Here is a 19,590-nt window from a genome sequence, read left to right on the forward strand (position 1 = left end):
ATACAAATTCAAAAATCCAAATATACGAACAACACTTTTTAAAAATATTTCTTTATTTTTAATAATATTAAAAGTAATACTATTTTAAGTAAATAGTATTTTATTATAAAGTAATGTGATAAAACTGTTTTAAATACTTATTGAAAGTTTCTAGATATTTTAATAAAATTTAAAGTCTAAACAAAGAAAATGTTACATTACTCTGGTTTTTAATGATTACATATCATCTAAAATACTTAATAATATTGTATAACATCTTAAATAATTATTTTGTTTAATTATGCAGTTAATACAAAAAGAAAAATTTTGCATTGTTACATAGAATAATTATGACGGTATATTTGGTAATATGTATGGTCTGTTCAACGAAACGAAGCAGTAAACGTAAACAAAATTCGATTGCCGTGGTTGTAACCATTGACTGCTGACTAGTAACATTCGAGAGTCGTGTCTCGTTGGATAGATTATAGATCGCGCTGCACGTTTCCGTAACAATTCTTTTGCTGGCGGTACCGTAATCAAGCAAAATGGTATGTATTTTGTATCTCAAAACTATTAATTAATCGTTGAACAAAATATGGAATATTTCCTTAAAATGTTATCAATGATGTATAATTACTCAGTTTTTTACAAATATAATTTGTTGATACAACCTCTACCAATATCTAACATTTATATTATTATAGCGTGACATCTTCATTAATGGTATAACACTATAAATGAAGAATAAAATGTAAACAGAAATATTTTGTTTAAATACAAAAGTGAAATTATGAAATTAAATGTTTTTTATATCTTTTTAAACATCTTTATGTAAGACAATATAATTGTAATGAAGATAATGAAAAACAAAACATAACCTCGAAATTGGATTATTGTTCTTTATTTCAGACGGAAGGTGCTGTTACGATTAGAACCAGAAAATTCATGAGCAATCGGTTATTATGCCGAAAACAAATGGTATGTTTGTATATTAATATTTATTATTTATTTTTAGTTGAAGTAACATTTCCTTGGACTTTTGTCTTTTGCTGTCTTGTCACATGTGAAAGTGTATTGTGCTATTTATGTGTATATTATCTCAACACTTCAACTAATAATGAATAAAGATAGAAATTTCTATTATTACAATTAATATTCATCTATCTTTTTGTACTCATAAAACAATGTTTTTTTATAGGTTGTGGATGTATTTCATCCAGGACATTCATCAGTACGAAAAACAGAAATACGTGAAAAATTAGCTAAAATGTACAAAGTTATGCCAGATGTAGTTTTTGTGTTCGGTTTCCAAACTAATTTTGGTGGTGGGAAATCAACTGGATTTGCACTGATCTATGATACATTGGATTTTGCAAAAAAATTTGAACCTAAATACAGGTTAGCTAGGCATGGACTATTTGAAAAACAAAAACAGACAAGAAAGCAGCGAAAAGAACGTAAAAACAGAATGAAGAAGGTTAGGGGTACAAAGAAGAGTAAAGTAGGAGCTGCATCTAAAAAGGTAAGATAATACTATATCTATTTTTCAATTCATTATTATCTTTAAGTAATACCATTTACTTAATGTCATTACTTTCATAATATAATTAATAAGTATTCAAATAGTTTATTAAAATTTTTGATAATATAAAATAATTTAGCGATGGCAATAATTTAAATGATTTGGAGATGGCAATATATATTTATTTGATGATAACGTTTGTATATATATTATTTGTTTGTAATTTTATTTCAATTTAAATATTTTAATAGGATCTGATAAATACATATATATATATTTTTTTTTATTAATTTTTGTCAGCTGCAAAATGATATTGATTTGCATAAATTTCTTATTCATACTTCCAATGAACTTCAATATACATTGGATTATTATATATATATATATATATATATATATATATATATATATATATATATATATATATATATATATATATATTAGGTCATTCGAAAAGTTTCTTTTGTTTTTTAAGGAAATAATGGATGCATAATATTTTTCATTTTATATTATTTTATTGAATTATGTATGATCCATTTTGTTCTATCAAGATAAAGATCACAATGTTTGACAGATTAGGTTTCATGTTTGTATAAAGATACATTGTTGTAAAAGATGAGTCTGTAAAAGAAAGACACTTTCAACAAGACAACCTAATACTTAAACCAATTCTTCTTTGGATATATTTTTGGATTCAATGAATATTTAATTTAAAACATTTTATTAAAATATTCGTTGACAAATCTTATCATTACAAATTTCAATCATTGAGAAAAGCAATATAATGAACAAAAATTAAATATTAAATTAAATTAAAAAATTAAATATAAATTAAAAATGATTAAAATTATTGTTAATGAAAAAAAATTTTATGTTTATTTAGATTTTAATTCTGCATTTTCATTTTTCATCAGTTATACCTTCTAACTAATATGTAAATTTTTTAGAGCAACATACTATTAATTAAATTTATGAATTCATTCTCTTCAACTCAGTTTTATAATATTTGAACTGAGCAGATAATGTATATATCTACATAATCAAAAACATTTTTAAACATAAAAATTTTTAAACATGAAAAAGAAATATAGATAATAGTAATATTAACACATATCTAGTTTTTTAGTAAAATATAAAGTATTTTAATTTTACATTAAGTATGACAATGAAATTGTTTTATATTGATTTGATTAAATAGTTTTTAACTAGTTTCAAATTATGTAAATGTATTTTTATATTATTTCTATAGTATAAAAATAAATTGTTATGATACTGAGAAACTGGATTTGTGAATTAATAATGTAACTATTATATAATTTGGATACAATAAATTTTTTACAATTATATGTGTAAAATATACATATAAAATATTATATAATATATATAATTTGGTTATATGTAGAAGAAACACATATAATTTTTGCATGCTATTCAGTGGTATACGCTTTTTATTTGCATTCTAGGGAAGGAAGTAGTCAAATGGTCATCATTTGTACTACAAGCTTGAAGAGGGAACTTAATTATGATGCTCATATATGGTCAGCATGCAAACTTCTAAGTTTCAGTTTTCTTTTTATGTTTTCTTGGTTTCTTCCTTTCTAGATTTGGTTAAATATATTCTATGTTGTGATCTTCCTTATGTAATATGAATTTTAATTGAATTCCTGTAGTATAGTTTAATTGGATTCCTGTATATTTCATGTATTGTAACATTTGCTTCTCTTCCCACATTCTTATTAATTTCTCGTAGAATAATTTAGAATTAAAAATTGTCCATATATTTTCCAATCATGTGTTAACTATTTTTAACTGTAGTTTATTATAGAATTATTAGTTTTGATACAATTAAAGTTATTATTAACTCTTTGCCTTAAAATTTTGGGGACATTTAACAGAATCTTACATATTATATTTCAGTAATGTCTAAAAGATATATCTTATGTATATATTACTTGTATTATCATTATTTAAGAATAAGTGCAAGATAAAAAGACATTAGAGAACTAAGTAAAATAAGAACACTTAATCCTATATTGAAGATCTCCTACAGTAGTAATATGTATTTATTGTTATTCTGATTCATGCTTCTAGTAGAAGTAGAACATTTTTGCATGTGTGGGGTGTAATGGTAATTAATGTTGAAATTGAACATTTTACTGACATTTTTTTTTTTTTTTTATTACAGTAAATCCATAAGACATCATGAAGGGCCACGATTTGTTCAACAGGGACGTAAAAATTATTATAATCATTTATTGCCCCAGATAATTATAATAAATTTTATGGAATAAAAGTGTACTCTTCTCGATGGAAACATTTCATTTTAGTACCCTTTTCTATTATACCTCACTGTTTATATAACATTTTATCTATAAGCACTGTGAGAACATTGTATGATATACAAACATATTCTAATAACATGAATGTATATTTTCATATAAAAATGGCCAATTTAATAAAAATGCCGGATTTAAAGAAATTACGAGATGTTGTTATGTGTTGACATAAAATATTATATTATCTCATAAGAACTTCTACAGACCCTTTGTGAACAAAGTCGCTATCGGTTTCACTCTCTTCCAACCCTTTCATTGTTAATAATGAGCTCTCGGAAGAATCAATCTGTTCAGTGTTTCGTATCGTTGTTTGCGGATCAATTTGTTGCGTCACAGGTGTGGTTATAGATGAAATCGTTTGCGATGATTCCGTAACTTCTGGAGCATTTGTAAAGTCAAAAATCTGTTCAGTCTCTATTTTAGTCGTGTCTTTTGGCTCAATGGTACTTGGCGTTTGAAAATTTAATTCATTAGAACTATCTTCATATCCATTGTGATTAAATCCTTTTTGTATAAAATACCAGTCACCAATACGGAATCCCCAGTCTTGATTAGGGTCAAAAGATAAGATGGCTACAATTTATAAAAATTTGTATGAATTAAACTAAAGAAAGATTAATGATATAATAATTAACGTTAACACATTATAGCAAAAGATAATTTATGTTTAATCTTCATTAATCTACTGTTTATTTTTATTCTAATTTTCTACTGTAATATTCATGAAATTTATAAAAAAATTATAGACTTAGTATTACGCAATAATCTTTATTTACATAAATTTAACAGATGCCATCCATGATTTTTTATTGCCTTTTGTAATTCAAACTTATCTATGTTTAATATTTCAATTGTCAAAGGAGGCGCTGACGTAGTTGTTAATCCAAATAATCGTTCGTGAATTTGGTTTTTCAATTTAAACAGCCAATCTTGTATCTCCAGAAAAAATTTAGCATTTTGGAAACCTATTTGTAATCTATTATTTTCTGTAATAAGAAAAGTATTTCTCCTGAGTTGTGAGATAGTACATTAAAATGTATTACTAGATATATAAGTAATTTATAAATATTACTTTATATAAGGAAATCTTTAGATACAAGTTTTTGCAAATATATTTAAGTATTTAAACAAAATGCTACTTTTTATTAAAAAATCTATCACATAGAATTTCGTCACTAAATTTACATTTACAAACTGTAACACCTCTATTATAAATTTCAGTTGATGTAGATAGATCACAAGTAGCAAGTAGTAAAATAGTAATAAGAACACACATCTTTTCTTAGAAAATACTGACATCTGTGAATAGATGTTCGTGTTTTTATATATACACTGCCGGAAACAAATGTTCATTATTGCAATAATTTTATAGAGAATTAAGTAAATCCGGCGCAATTACTGTTATACAACTTGGATGACCTTGTTTGTCGCAATTATAACGATATGATTGTTGTAGAAACAAAACCGACACGATAGTGAAGTCATGAGAATCAGATTCTCTTAGATGTAATGCAGTAATAAATGTAATTTAGAAATCCAACTCTCTTTATACAGTCACATTTTGACATGTATCTTCAAAATTAACAGAAATACGAGACGAGTACAAAACAAATACGAAATCAGCACAAGATTTAGGGATTTAATTTTTGTTAATAGCACAAGTTATTATAATATTTCATAACATATTGTTATATTTAATTAACTTGTGACAAGGCATTAATAGAACTAGTTTATAGATTTCAAGACATCCAGCCTTATTGGTGAAATTCTGGTAATAGAATTTGTACAAGAACTATTGTCTATTTTATATAAACTATCATGTATTTGATATAAAGTATCATGTATTTGCTAAATACTGTAATATAAACCATTATGCATTTATCTTATCATGTATTGTAAACATGTAATACACGTTTTAATTCTTAAATTGTCCCATCCAGGAAATATCTTAGTAGTTCAGATTGGATTAAGTTTAGTACTGCATAGTATAAATATTATGTCAAATTGCCATTAACATTAGTACAGGGCACGGTCATATAAACTGTTTAGACACGTTAAATGTTTATTTCGTAATATTTTTAAATTTTTAACAAACTACTTAGGTGTACTAGATCAACATTTTTAATTAAGTTAGGTTTAAGTGGCTGCATAAATCCATAGTAACGAATATCATCCATCTTAAATGGGATTAGTATCCTACATTGAATTGTGCTGAATATTGAAAAGTTCAAGCTAACCGAATTTCCATGTTAAACAAATTCAGTACGAGGTTTTCTAATGTAGCAGATATGATCTATAACTTGAAGAAATGTTATAATTGTGCTTCAAGTGCACAGCAGATCATCATTGCAGCAGATCGGATGTCTACAGCGCGAGTGTCGCAGGCTACGTGTATGTACCACGCAGATATATTGATTTTCTCTTAAACTCCAAGCAAAATTGAATTCTCTGATATTATATCATATTATCTCCTTTATCGTTAATTCCTCTCTGTCGTCATTTAGGATCTCTTTTATGAGGTTAGTAGAGTTAATAGAGACAAACAGCTTTTCAGCTAGACTGAACGGTTCTATATGTAAAATAACCGAGTGAAAGTTAAAATAACAAATTGTCTGCTTTTTCATATTTTTGCTTTGATTACGACGCTAGATTATTGTCATACTGTGACTTGTGAAAGTAGGAAGCCAATTGTGGCTGACACAATATCGAAATAGGTATCATATTTTTTGCATCCTAACAGACTAGGCCTTTTCGGCTTTGTCAATCATGTGATCTTCAAGAAGGTTATAGTAAATATTTTATTACATTGTAAATTATATGTACAGTAGCCAATTCACTGAAAGGGCATGAGGCTGCAACTACAGGTTGGGACGCAGCCTAAAGTCTGCTTGGAGCAAGTGGGCTGCTAGTTTCAATCACATATAGAAGTGGGCTCGTTCCTAGCGACACGCTCAAGAAAATTCTCCCCAAAATCTCAATTATTGAAAATCTGAGATTTCAGTTCAACTCGAAACAAGTCTTCAAGTGATTCTTGTTTGAATACGCATTAGTTTTGCCAAGAAAAATTTATTTTTTGTACATATTCTACTGTAAAATACACTCGTGAACGTATGCCAAATTGTGTGGAGCTCAGTTGAAACATTGACATCGATGCAGCAACTAATGTAAGTACAGAAGCTAGATATAATTTTTATGTTAGAGAACCTAAAGCCTAGATAAGTAATCTAGCTTTGTATACTTGTGTAAAGTTAAAATTGTTGACATTTTAAAAACCTTTACTGTAAAAATATATTTGTAACATAACGCCAACCTATTGACGCGACAGTCAGTTGTCTTATTAGTTCAGTGAAAAAGATATGTTGAATAACTATGTTTATTTATGTCTGTAGTATGATTGAAACGTCCTATGAAATACTGTTTTTGAGAAATGGCTGTAATTCTAATATTTCTAAATAATTTGGGTCTCATTCAATGAATTCACCGAGTTGTTGTCTTATGATGTGACTCAAACAGGGGCGGACTAATGTTTTAAGAATCCCTTTTCAAGATGTACATATAATTTGCAACCACTATTTTGTGTTCCTTGGGTAAAAGATTTAACAAATAGCGCAACAAAATTAAATGAAATAAAAATAATTACAATCTGTAATGCCTGGCACTGAACAATTTGATCGTATTCGTCATGTTTGGTATGATAATACACAATATCAGTGATTATAAAAATATCTATTTCATTATATTTGTATTTTTGTTGTGTTTGGAAAGATTCGAACTTAACAATTTCAATTTTAATAAACTGAAAAATTTGTTATGTTATGGTACCTAGGTTATTATCGAACTTGCTTAATAAAAGTATGCTTACATTTATTAACTAATATTATTTATTAATATAAATTGTTATAAGAATTTATTAAAAATACAAAATTAAGTTTATTATCGAAATTTCATACATTAAATCATGTTAATAATTTATATTATTTTTTACATCTTGAATTGTGCTGTGTACTATAAATAAATATAATAGTAAATACTTTTATTTATTATTACATGTTTAAAAAAAGATTAATACATACATATTTGAAATTGTCAAAATATTCATATATCAATATTTCATTAAATATTTCATTATTTAAATAGCCAAGAAAATTGAAACAAACATGTAAAAGAATTGGAAAAATTACACAATTATTGTGTCTACATAATGTCTACATAACCTATGTAAATAAATAAATTCCATGTTAAATGCAGTATTATATCTTATTACATACAAACAAACAAAAAGTTGGTATTATGTATTATAATTGATGGATGTTTTTGTCTTAAACTAACCTCAAATTAATATAATATGTCTTACATATTCATATACAATCGAGTTTTACGAAACTTTCATTCAAATGTGTATAACCAAATATTAAATACTGTATTATAATATATACATAAGTAATTTGTATATTAAATGTATTGTTATTTTTGCGATGATTCCAAGATAGTAATATAAAATTCAGTCAATATAAAATAAAACAATCCTGTGACTACTTTTATTCAAATTCTAAGTTTATTTACCTTAGCATAACTATTACCAATTGTTTAATATAAGTATTATAATATATTTGTTATTATATATTATAGTGTGCATATATGTATAATACTACATATTATATATAGTTTTGGAGGGAAGTGATAAGCAGTGAAATGGGGGAAATAAAATGTCTGCTCGTTTAGTGTGATTTATATACGGTTATATTCAGAATGTATTGACTTCAAATTTTTATTTAGGTTTTAACCTTCTTCTTAAATTAAAATGTTCGAAAACGTATCTCCTGATCAAAAAGATGAACATTACGGAGATGATGAATTTATTGAAGAATTTGAACATAAACCATTACTAACATGTGTACCTAAAGTAGAACCTCTATGTTCTAGTACAACTGATTTAATTGAAGATACATCAAATGTGGTAAGTAATTATATAATTATTAATAATTATTAATATATATATTTTTTTCAAATATATAACTTTCTTCTTTTTTTCTTCTTTTTTTCGATACATAAGCTAGATATTTTTAGATGTAATTAGTTCTAAATATATCGTTAGATGAAGATAGTTTACTATTGTAAAGAGTTCAGTAAATTTTGGTTTGGTATTATAATTAAAAAGTACACTTCATATTTATGTATTGTGAAAGGGGATGATCAGCTTGTTTCTTAGCTGGCTAATGGCGGGAATTTTAAATTTACATATCTTTTGTCATAACATAAGTTGTATGTTTCAGTATTATATAAAAATGTAAATGTGATATTTTATTGCAGAGTAAATATTTTTTTTATAATATAAATTTGACTACAATTCGTTTGAATTATTAAAATTCAAAAGAAGATTAATATATTACGAAACATATATACATAAATATTGATATATAACATAATTTTTTATTAATAAAAATTGTTTGAAGATTTGAGGATGAAATTATATGAGAGAATAGAATACTCGTATGGATGTAATCTCAAATTTGGTTTTTGTTACCTGGTACATAATATAAAAGAAATGATCATTTTATAATGTAATAATAATTTTAAGTTTAACGTTGAACATACTAGATATATTATTTTATGAAGCACATATTTTATTAATATTCATTAAGATAATTATACATTTATTTAAGAATACTTATGGAAGAATGTTATATAAACTATACTAAGCTACTTAATTTTATAAGTTATGGTAAATATGACATTGTAAAAGATAAAGAAGGATGTTAAACTGTACTTTACACTATTTATTATAACAATATAAATTTTATTTAAGTAAAATATTAATGAAATAGAAACTCATGTACATAATAACTGTTTTTATGTGTTTCATAATTTTAGAGAGGAGAGGTAACACCAATTCCTTTGACTATTCCATATAAAGTAAAAGATCCCATTATTTTACTTGAAAGATGTGATAAAATATGGGAAACACTAAAAGTTATAAAAAATGTACAAGGTACAACTAAGATTGATACATCTAATGCACTGCCATCGGAAATAACAACTTCAAAACCATTATATATCGAATACCAACCAGTATTAGGTAACAACAACACGGAATTGCCAAATTTTAAATTTTATGTGAAATCCAAAAAAAAGTTATTTCATTGTTCTATATGTGGAAGGCAATATACTGAAAATCGGAGGTTGAGATATCATTCAGAAAAAATACATGGTATTTACATAGCACCAAGACGATATCTCAAAAATCCTGATAAAGTGAAAGAAAAAGATCCTAATATTGTTGAGAAAGAGGAAGATAATTTTGAAAAGGTTTCATTAAAGAAAAGTGAAAATAAATTACATACTGAGGCTTCATTATTACAATATATGTCGTCATCAAATAATAATAATACAGTTGTCCCAAATCTTCACTCAAGAAGAAGTAAATCTAATGGTCTTGCATGCAATAATAATGATATTCATATCAATGGAACTACACAAAATGAACAAGAAAAGAAATTAACTAAAGAAGTAAGACAAAATGAAAAAGTAATCTGTACACGGAATTCTACAGCTTTATCAACATGCACATTGTGTCAACAGGTTGTAAGGAATATAAGAAAACACTTAACTGATTATCATAAAATTGAATCCCCTGATTTTATGTTAAAGAATTTAAATGAAACATGTACTGTCTTAAAAAGCAATAAATTAAAAAGAAAATTTTCTAATGACGAAAACGAAACTGTGGGTAAAGTTATTGCAAAAGAACATGATATTCAAAATAAAAGAAGAAAATTATGCAGGAAACGCAGGCAAGGCTCTCGTCAATGTGACATATGCCTTGGTATTTATACAATGAGGAGTTTTTATGAACATATACGTATTCATCGTAGTCGTGGAGAAACGAAAGAGAATTTCCATTTATCCAGAAACAGATATTTCAATTCTCCCATATACTTACAATCGAAATTCAGTTCTATGCACACGCCTTTTGAATATACAAATAATGATAATTCTGAATTCCATAAGAATAAAGAGAAAATTTTGCAAAATGAGAATAAGAGTAACAATATATCAGATATAAAATATTATGACAAACATAAACATATTTGTTTATGTGGGAGAATATTTCGTAATCCCTATACATTGTTTATGCATAAAAAAACATGTACTTTTACAAATGATGTGAAGCAACCAGTAATAGAAAGTAATGTAAATAGAAAAAGTCGATATGATACAAGAAGTGGTTCTGGTAGAGATTCTGGGCTTGGAATTAACATAACAATAAAGAGAAAGGATGATTCTTATGAAATTATTGACAAAGATAATACAAGTGAAGATAATGTTACAAGTTTACAATTACAAGATATCAATCATCCAAAAGACTTTAATGTGTCTAATGAAGTTCTAAAATTATCTAAATATAGTGAGAAACATAGTATTTTGAAGATCCAATCTGCTGATGAAAATATTGATATTGACATTGAAGAAGATTCACAAACCAATTCTTGTAATGATATTTCTTGTTCCTCAAGTGAAATAGTAAGTAATTTGTGCAAAGAAGAAAAGCAACAAGAAACGAAAACAGAACCAAATGATATATCTTACAAAAAGGATGTTAAGTCAAAACTTGGCAAACAATCTAATAGTGTTACAGTAAATTTTGCTAAAAGATATAATATTTGTGTATGTGGTTCTAAATTTTATACTAAGAAAGCTCTCGAGATTCATACTAATAAACATCATTCAAGATCACAACTGTTATGTGGATACTGTAAAATTAGTCTTCCTGATGCTATTGCATGGAATAAGCATTGGTGTTCTGTTAATGAAGGAAAACGGTTTATATTTGTACCAATGGAGCTTAAGTGTCATCATTGCAGTGACATTCTAAACACATATAAAAAGTTTGATGAACATATTAAGCATAAACATTTTGATCCTGTAGTACCATTTCAATGTTTTTATTGTTCTAAACGATTCTCTAATACCACATCTCGTAAAATACATTTTGATACTGATCATGAAGTAACCACCTGTTCTATATGTAATAACAAATGTTATGATGTTATGAAGTCCAGGCATGAAGCATATCATTATGGACTTGGATTTCCTTGTCATTATTGTAAAAGAACTTACGGCAGTAGAAAGTATTTGTTAAGACATATGAGAAGAGTTCCTCATCATTCATTGTTGTCATCAATGGAAAGTATCATAAACTAATTTACATGAATCATCTTCCATAAACTTTTTAAATTTTGTAAAGAAAAGTGAAATACTCAAAGAGTCATGAAGATGTCATAACAATTCCACTGAAATAGATCATTTCAACATGTAGTTTGATTTGTGAATGAAATTAACTATGATATAATTTATAATTCATTTCACTATTTTTCCTTTTTTTCTAATTAAGACAGTAATAAATAATAACCTTAGTTATAAAATATCATTTTATTATATATATTACATATTTTCAATGTAATGAAATATGCATATTACATAGAAAAGGTATGCTACATTGTCTAGTGTATAAAATAATGTGATTATATATTAAATAAGTAAATATGTATATAAAAGTGTAGGTTTAAGTGATGTAAAGGTGAATAAAAGTTACATAAATTGAAATATTATAATAATATCTAATTTTTATTCTTTAGATACACAATAGAAAATTTAATTCAATTGTAACCATAAGTAAAGTTTTAACATCAAATGATTAAGAAAATATTGTAAGTCATAGTGATTGAACATTAAAAAATTACTGTTTTTATTATATATATATATATATATAATTTAAATATGTATATTTTAACACATTTCTGACAGAGGGATTTATCTAAATACATTTGTATACATCCCCGAGTAATTCGGGTAACACAGGACGTATTGATACAATGTGTTAATAATAGTACATATGTATTTAGAGAGATAGTTTATAGCTATAAATATAGTTTTATTTACGTTAATTATAAGCTATTTTATTTAATTATCTTTAGTTATCAATTACATGTACACAAGAATGAAAACAAAATACAGAAGTATACTTACAAAATATTAATGAGGCAAATGCTTTGTAGTTAATAAATATGTTACACAGTTATTATTAAAACCGTTTTTTCTTTTTAGGTAACAATAATTTATCAATATTAATTGTTATGTAAGTTTTTAGTTCGATTCGTTTTATATCGTAGAATATAAGCATTAATTAAGTATTGATATTTTTTTACTGTTTATATTAAAGATGTGAATTTTTTGGATTAAGAAACATTTTTTAAGTATTTATGTATTTTTATTTAGACATGTCGTGAATTGTTTTACAAGTATATAGTTGGAAAAGTATACAGTTGGAAACATAAATGTTGGCACACTATTTAAAACAGAATAACTTTTTCAAAATTTGATCAAAAGTCTTAAACTTTTGTGGGGAGCTAGAAGGATTAGTTTACTAGGCGAGATTTAAAAACATTTGTGAAAAAATTGCAGTTGGTCGGAATAGCGAAGAAAATATTTAAGGTCATTTTTTACAACTTTTTTATCTGAATCTGTAACGAAAATTTAAAAAATACGTGTTGTAGATTTATTTTCTTCACACACATGCTGAAAATTTCATCGAAATCGGTTGATGCAGTACAGCTTGATGAAACAAGCAATACGCATCGAAAGATGATCAAAATGTAGAGTTATCACAGTTACAGGTCGTAGAATAATAAATAAAATTGCAAAAATCTGCCATTTTTTATCATTTTTAATCGTTTGTAGCTCATAGCAACGTTAACCGCTTTTGATGAAATTTTCAGTATGTGTATAACTGATAAAGATCTACAAAACGGATTTTTTAAATTTTCGTTACAGGGTGAGAGATAAAAAGGTAAAAATGATCTTTCGGTACTATTTTTTTCGCGATTCTGACCAACTGTAATGTACAAAAAAATTTTGTTTGCTCTTCATCTAGGAAATTAATCCTTCCAACTCCTTAAAAAATTCAAGTTGTTTGTTGCAATTCTAAAAAATAATTGTATTTTAAAAACTGTACTAATATTTATTATGTTCCTAACTGCATATTAGTTATTTTATACATTATGTATTATACCTTTACAAGTATACGTTACAATGAACTTTAATGTAAATAATAATTTATCTTTTATAATTTTAGAATACAAATTCAGTACGAATTCTCATTCCAGTATTTAAGTGTTAATAATAATAAATATCATCATGTGAAACATGTGCAAATGTAAATGTAATGGCATATTAGTGTTGATTGTGAAGATAAAGGAGAAAAATAAAGCAACTTCGGTTTGAATTGTATAAAACTATAACTTTCACCTTCAAATTATTGATTTATGATATGACTATTAAGTAACATTTATTAATTTATTAAAATTTATTAAAGGTATCGTACAATCTAATCAAATGTTTAAAGTTTAAAGATAATTGTAATATTGAAGCTCAATAATGAAACTGTAAATTTATTAGAAACATAAAATTTATGATTGACTTTAAATGATAAAAAAACAATATTTTATTTGTATTAATGTCTAAGATGTTGTATAAAATACTACGTCGTAACTATTGCATTCAGTAGACAAGTATGTTTCGTAATTTTATGTAATATAATTTAAAATATTTGTATTCCTATATTGCCCTATTGACAAAAGATCAAGTTTCTTATGTGCCCTACACGAGGTAGTCACTGGTCACAGTGATGGTAATCGGGATGCTCGATTGAAAAGAGGGGATAGCCAGCGCATCTGGAACATGATCACCAGGTGTCGCTTCGAGCGTACCCGTCGCCATCGAAGTTATAAAACCGATCAAAGCCGTACGGAGTTTTCAGGAGGGTGGTCGCGTTACGCTCGGAACTTTCTTAAACAGACGGAATCCTTTCGAGTAGTATATATAAATATATATATATATATATATGATTTGGTTCGCGCAACAGCAAAAGTAAAAAAATGACGGAACGTCGTGTGATTTGACAGTGAAGAAACATTTAATGGGAAAAGTGCCTCGGTATCCTGTGGTTGGTATTCGGGAATCCTAAGTATCGCCACAACACCCTGTAGCTCTCTGGTTAGTCGCGTCATTTTTCGGTACATCAGGATTTGATTAAGAAGTGATTATTCGGCAAAAATTGACTCGCTTTCGTAGGTCGTGCTTACTATACTCAGCTAGGGAAGTGGAGAGAAACGAAGCTCACGAAAACTTCTCAAATGTTGATTGTCAGATGTAATGTACAATTTTATAGGGAATAAGGAACTAAGGCCGGCATAGTCGACATATATGTATACACAGTGACTCTGACAATAGCCCGAGGTAGGAATTTCTGCTTTAGAGAAATATGGAGGGTCCATTTCCTATCGGTCACATATCGTAATTGACAAAGTTCGTTCTTATAAATGAGCTTATATCGAAGTCTTATTTTCATTATACGTTTTTTATCGGTTACGTTTTGTTCTGTTTATCCAGAAGGTTACGTATAACGTAACGATCTCTGGATTAACAATGGAGTTCATGTTCCTTATTTATTGTTTTACGTTCTTTCAGAAACATCAAACAGGCTTCATCTATCATGCGCGAACTTTCTCGTTATACCTTGGCCTTTCTCGTCTCAATAAAGGCTACCTAATTTCATCTTTTGAACTATAGAATTTCTTCTTGTTTGACACGAATGTATCAAACAGGAGCGAGAAAATGTTTCTTCCAGATTTTATATTTATTATGCTATTGTGTTTTTGGCCAAAAAATATGTCAATTTCCGTTGGTGCTGGTGTGTGGAACGTTACTTGATTTCGAAAATCAAAATGATCGTCCCGCGCGACGTGACTGCTTTTATCGCAGCGGTTCGCACACTTGAGAAGCGCGCAGTGCTCAAACGGGCACGGCCGAATCGATTTTCCCTGGTTCCACTACTGACGATAGAGCTACATGTATGATTACTCGAGTCCCTCACAGCTACCGGAAACTATTTTGCCCAGTTTCTCCCGATGAACGGTAGCGTTTCCTATAGTCAATCCGCCGTGAGTGGATTGGTCTACATCACAAGTTCTACACAGACCGCTTGGTCGCTGGTTCGGTAACGTCAGTGGAAACCGGCCTGCGTGAGATTGGCTAAAATTAAACCGCGATCGAACGCGGGCGTAATTCGTGATGTAGTTAAAACGTGGATGGAAACATGACTTTCATTTCCAATGGCAATTTAGTTCCGGTTATTTAATCTTCGATGAATACTCGTTGCATTAATCGATTGGTTCTCGATCGGCATGTGCCTTGTGAAGTCTGTCTGCAACGTGCTACAGCTAGCTCATCATATACCGTTATACCACCCGTATCGCACGTTGAGAATCCTAAAAATAGCGGCGACCAGTGAACGAAAATAATTCTACATTTTCTAATGAATCCTGGTGGCGTGTCTGTGAAAGAAAGGGTGTGTTTGGACGTGACGTGCTAATCAGGTCAGGTCGCAGATCAATCCTTTTTTAATCGCTTCCGGAGATATTTTTCGATATTTACGTTGAGTGTGTAATTTAAACGCTGCGAGTCGATTCAATTTCTCTCTTTTGCTTTGTTTCACAGTATATTCTTCTAATTCGTTTACGAATAATTATTCTCGGTGCGTTGAACGATATCGTATTTAATCCATTACCTCGACTGTCAGATACTTTCAATACGATTATAGTAGAAAATCAGTTTTCAAGATACGATTAAAAATCGCATATAGATTATCCTTTTTCCTATCGGTTTCAAAGTACTTTGGTTTTGTCACCAGTTGGATCGATATTGTATAGACGTGGTAGTACGAGTAGCGAAGGTGCCAGCAACGAAGGAGACAGAAGGAATAAGATTTCAAAGAATTAACCAATCAGCTCGGTAATCCGTAGATTGACCCGTTTCTTCTGATCGACGATTCGTCGTCTCGTTTGAGCAGATATCCGGATTCTGGCCAGCGTACCGACATTGGTAATCAGTGAACGGAAGGAAGGCTCGAGGTGCGGAACGCGAAAGGGTGAGACAGGGGTGAACTGGCGGAGGGTGAGGCTGAAGTGATGACGGGCGAGGAAGGAAAGTGCGGGGGTGGAACTGGCACTGGCGGGGATGCCGGTGTGGGAAATACGAACCTTACCGACAACGTGAACAATGTTAACGCCAATGTACATGCGAATGTTAATACCAACATAAATGTCAGCCAACAGAATGGAGGACCGGAAAAAGCGCCCGTCGTCGGCGGTACCAATGTGGAAACTTTACCACGCGCTGGCAAGCAGGTAAGAGAATCTCTATGGAATTCATTTCACTTTTAATATTTAAGTCTATAACGGTACGAGGTAACGTTATTTATGTCTCTTGGATAATATTTTACGATTTTGTTGGTAGTTGATCGTTCGTGTAAGTTATTGATAATGTATGTTTATCTTTATACGGGCAATTATAAGTTCATTTTATGTCAGAAAGTTATTTCACATTTGAGATGTGTGTTAGGCTTTTTAGTCTTGGATTACGAACCACGAGATAGCGCAATAGTAGTTTTTCAATTCTAAATATAATCGTTAATTTGTTTAATGAAATAGCTAAGTATAGCGTGTATCTTGTATTGATTTTTTATTAATGTGAAATCTGTGAAAACAGGCTAACAGTAAACAACAATGATATCTATTTGTTGGTATATTTAATCTAATTTAGCTTACGTATTTATACGAGGAACGAAATGATTTATAATGATACGTGTATCCTTATTTACTAATATCGTTTTTGACATATTCGTTCTTTTTACGAAAAAGAATTTTTTTGTTAAACTACGCTTACAACTCTTTTTATGCGTGGCCTTCAATTATTCTGCCAAAAAATTATAAGAATTTACAATTCTTAAACATGAAAATAAAAAGAGAATTTTTATTTGGTATAATGCCTGCTTGAAAATACTTGAAAGTATAATATTCACGATTTTGATTAAAAATGCAATTTTTTATATTTAAGTTTATTTCATAAACTTTACCGAGCAAAATATCAAATAGTAGCATACAATTTTATTATTTTATTATACGGATACATTTCGTTATAAATTTTATTATGCGTATTAGTCACGTGTGTTTGCTCTCATATTTTTCCTGACATACTGTTACGGTCTCAAGTTACAGAACGTTTATTGCGTTAACGGAGATGAGTAAGTATCTCTCTTTTAGTTGATCTCAACCGAGAGAAAGATTAGAAAACATAAAGTTTTGATGAAATGCAGTAATTTAATATTCATGAAAGAGAGAAAGATGACACTGGAAGCTGTGTATCCGGTTTTCAGTACTTACAGTACCGTAAGAAACTGGCAGGCGATCATTAGATCCCCCTTTGCCGTATCTAACAGTTAACAACGACAGCCAATGGATAGCATTTATTCAAGAGAATTACAACTTGCACATGGCTTCTACTACTATTTATTCGTTCATGCGTAACAATTTGATGACACGACAATTTGATAGATTAAGTACCTAGGAAAATTAGATAGTTCATTTCTAGTTCTTCATGTATATTTCATAAACAAGAGAAAAATATAAATTTCTATTTAATCACTACATCAAATTATTAACTTACAGACAATTAAAAAATCAAAATTGCAATAACGGATAGATAAATTCGTATAATTCTGTTTTAATATATCATTTTTCATATAGCATAGTGGAATGAATAAACTTCCATTTTATTTGTTTGTTCTTTTTGGACAAAGAAGAATCCTAAAGGATTTTATAATAAAGGATTATTCATAATTTCCACCTTTTTAGAATTACAATATTTTAGCAGTACAATCATTTAAGTTGCTTGGCGTTCATTAATTGCACTTAATAAAGATTCTGTTCAGGTCGATAGGGTACTTGTTTAGGTTTAAATCAATCCAATCTGGTCAACAAGGTAATGTTGCAGCATCCTTTGTTAGACTATCTTAAGGTACTTTTATAAAGGGCTCTTGATATTTAATTACAATCCAGAATACTAACGTATTTAAACAATAAATTCGCGGAGTTACGTAATGTATAATTCGTTGCATCATTCAGGACCAAAAGTTGTTAAAAGACATATTTTCACAATTCAAACATCTTTTATTTCGATCAACTTTTATACACGCGTAGAGATAGCAACAAATAGTTAACAATGTTCCTTCTTTAATTAAAACTTTGTTAAAGGTTTGCGTGTAAATATATGGAACTTATGTTTTCTAAAACTATTCTTCAGTGTCAAAAATGTTACACTTATCTTACAAAATCTTGTAATTGATACTGAGGTCTCTTTAAGATGGCTCATTATCAGTACAGAATCTGCTTTTTATCATTATACACTATCAGTACACATGCTTTTAGCAAGTTATAGCGATGTATATAAAAAGAATAAAAATAGAGATAGAATAATAACCTTGAACATGAATACCAGCATAGTTTTGCTTATTCATAAGTTATAAACGTTTCAAGTAATAGAAGAAATTGGTAAGAACATACATGGAGGCTGTTGCTGTAATGAGCAATGAATTTTCCATCGTACATACATATATTTGCTTTTTATTAGTGACATTAACGTACAAAGAGCTGTATTAAGTTTAGTGAATGATTGTTCCAGCGGACAGCTCAAAGGTCATGGTTAACGTAGGACGTAGGTTGTGAAAGTTGTAGATGGGGAATACGCGTTATGTGTTGAGGATTTTAATGGGTCCAGTGTATACTATGCCCAGTACACAATAAAACCTGTTTCTATTTATCTTCTATTCAGTTCTAAAGTTAATTATACATTCGA

General features: G+C 28.4%; 4 protein-coding genes across 39 annotated transcripts in view; 3 read left to right on the forward strand and 1 right to left on the reverse strand.

Moving 5' to 3' along the window:
• The first annotated feature begins 393 nt into the window (after positions 1–393).
• LOC100645941 (40S ribosomal protein S24) lies at positions 394–3,818 on the forward strand. 2 transcript variants are annotated; one of them, XR_007223981.1, is made up of 5 exons: positions 394–530; positions 892–960; positions 1,181–1,504; positions 2,968–3,042; positions 3,690–3,818. XR_007223981.1 is itself a non-coding variant. In XM_048405617.1 (4 exons), exons 1-4 carry the CDS (start codon positions 528–530, stop codon positions 3,690–3,692), a joined length of 399 nt encoding a protein of 132 aa, XP_048261574.1. In that variant the 5' UTR covers positions 397–527; the 3' UTR covers positions 3,693–3,818. The 2 variants fall into 2 exon arrangements, 1 of the variants encoding a protein (XP_048261574.1); XM_048405617.1 differs by lacking the exon at positions 2,968–3,042 and having other exon boundaries at positions 397–530.
• Positions 3,108–5,161, reverse strand: LOC100645826. The gene is made up of 3 exons (XM_003394984.4): positions 5,044–5,161; positions 4,617–4,826; positions 3,108–4,413 (listed from the first exon to the last, which is right to left on the reverse strand). The coding sequence occupies exons 1-3, from the start codon at positions 5,114–5,116 to the stop codon at positions 4,022–4,024; spliced, it is 675 nt and encodes a 224-aa protein (XP_003395032.1). The 5' UTR covers positions 5,117–5,161; the 3' UTR covers positions 3,108–4,021.
• LOC100645589 lies at positions 5,160–14,122 on the forward strand. Of its 3 annotated transcripts, XM_048405616.1 has the most exons (5): positions 5,160–6,359; positions 6,490–6,554; positions 6,666–7,004; positions 8,617–8,797; positions 9,712–14,122. In XM_048405616.1, the coding sequence occupies exons 4-5, from the start codon at positions 8,642–8,644 to the stop codon at positions 12,040–12,042; spliced, it is 2,487 nt and encodes an 828-aa protein (XP_048261573.1). In that variant the 5' UTR covers positions 5,160–6,359; positions 6,490–6,554; positions 6,666–7,004; positions 8,617–8,641; the 3' UTR covers positions 12,043–14,122. The 3 variants fall into 3 exon arrangements, with proteins under 3 accessions (XP_048261573.1, XP_012163417.1, XP_012163416.1); XM_012308027.3 differs by lacking the exon at positions 6,490–6,554; XM_012308026.3 differs by lacking the exon at positions 6,490–6,554 and having other exon boundaries at positions 5,160–6,231.
• A 503-nt stretch (positions 14,123–14,625) lies between these two features.
• The window catches only part of LOC100642686 (ankyrin-3), a 93,220-nt gene continuing 88,255 nt past the window's right edge, over positions 14,626–19,590 (forward strand). For 25 of the 33 annotated variants that reach the window (XR_007223977.1, XR_007223978.1, XR_007223979.1 and 22 more), the window contains exons 1-2: positions 14,626–14,892; positions 16,748–17,084. Coding sequence is in view for 29 of the 33 variants with exons in the window: in XM_048405591.1 (XP_048261548.1) it covers positions 16,866–17,084 (219 nt within the window). In the remaining 4 variants the exon portion in view is untranslated. Of the gene's footprint in view, positions 14,893–15,843; positions 16,275–16,747; positions 17,085–19,590 lie in introns of those variants that run through there. The other 8 variants (XR_007223980.1, XM_048405611.1, XM_048405612.1 and 5 more) reach the window with 5 other exon arrangements.

This window comes from Bombus terrestris, chromosome 4, assembly GCF_910591885.1.
Source record: "Bombus terrestris chromosome 4, iyBomTerr1.2, whole genome shotgun sequence".
Taxonomy (NCBI): Eukaryota; Metazoa; Arthropoda; class Insecta; order Hymenoptera; family Apidae; genus Bombus; species Bombus terrestris.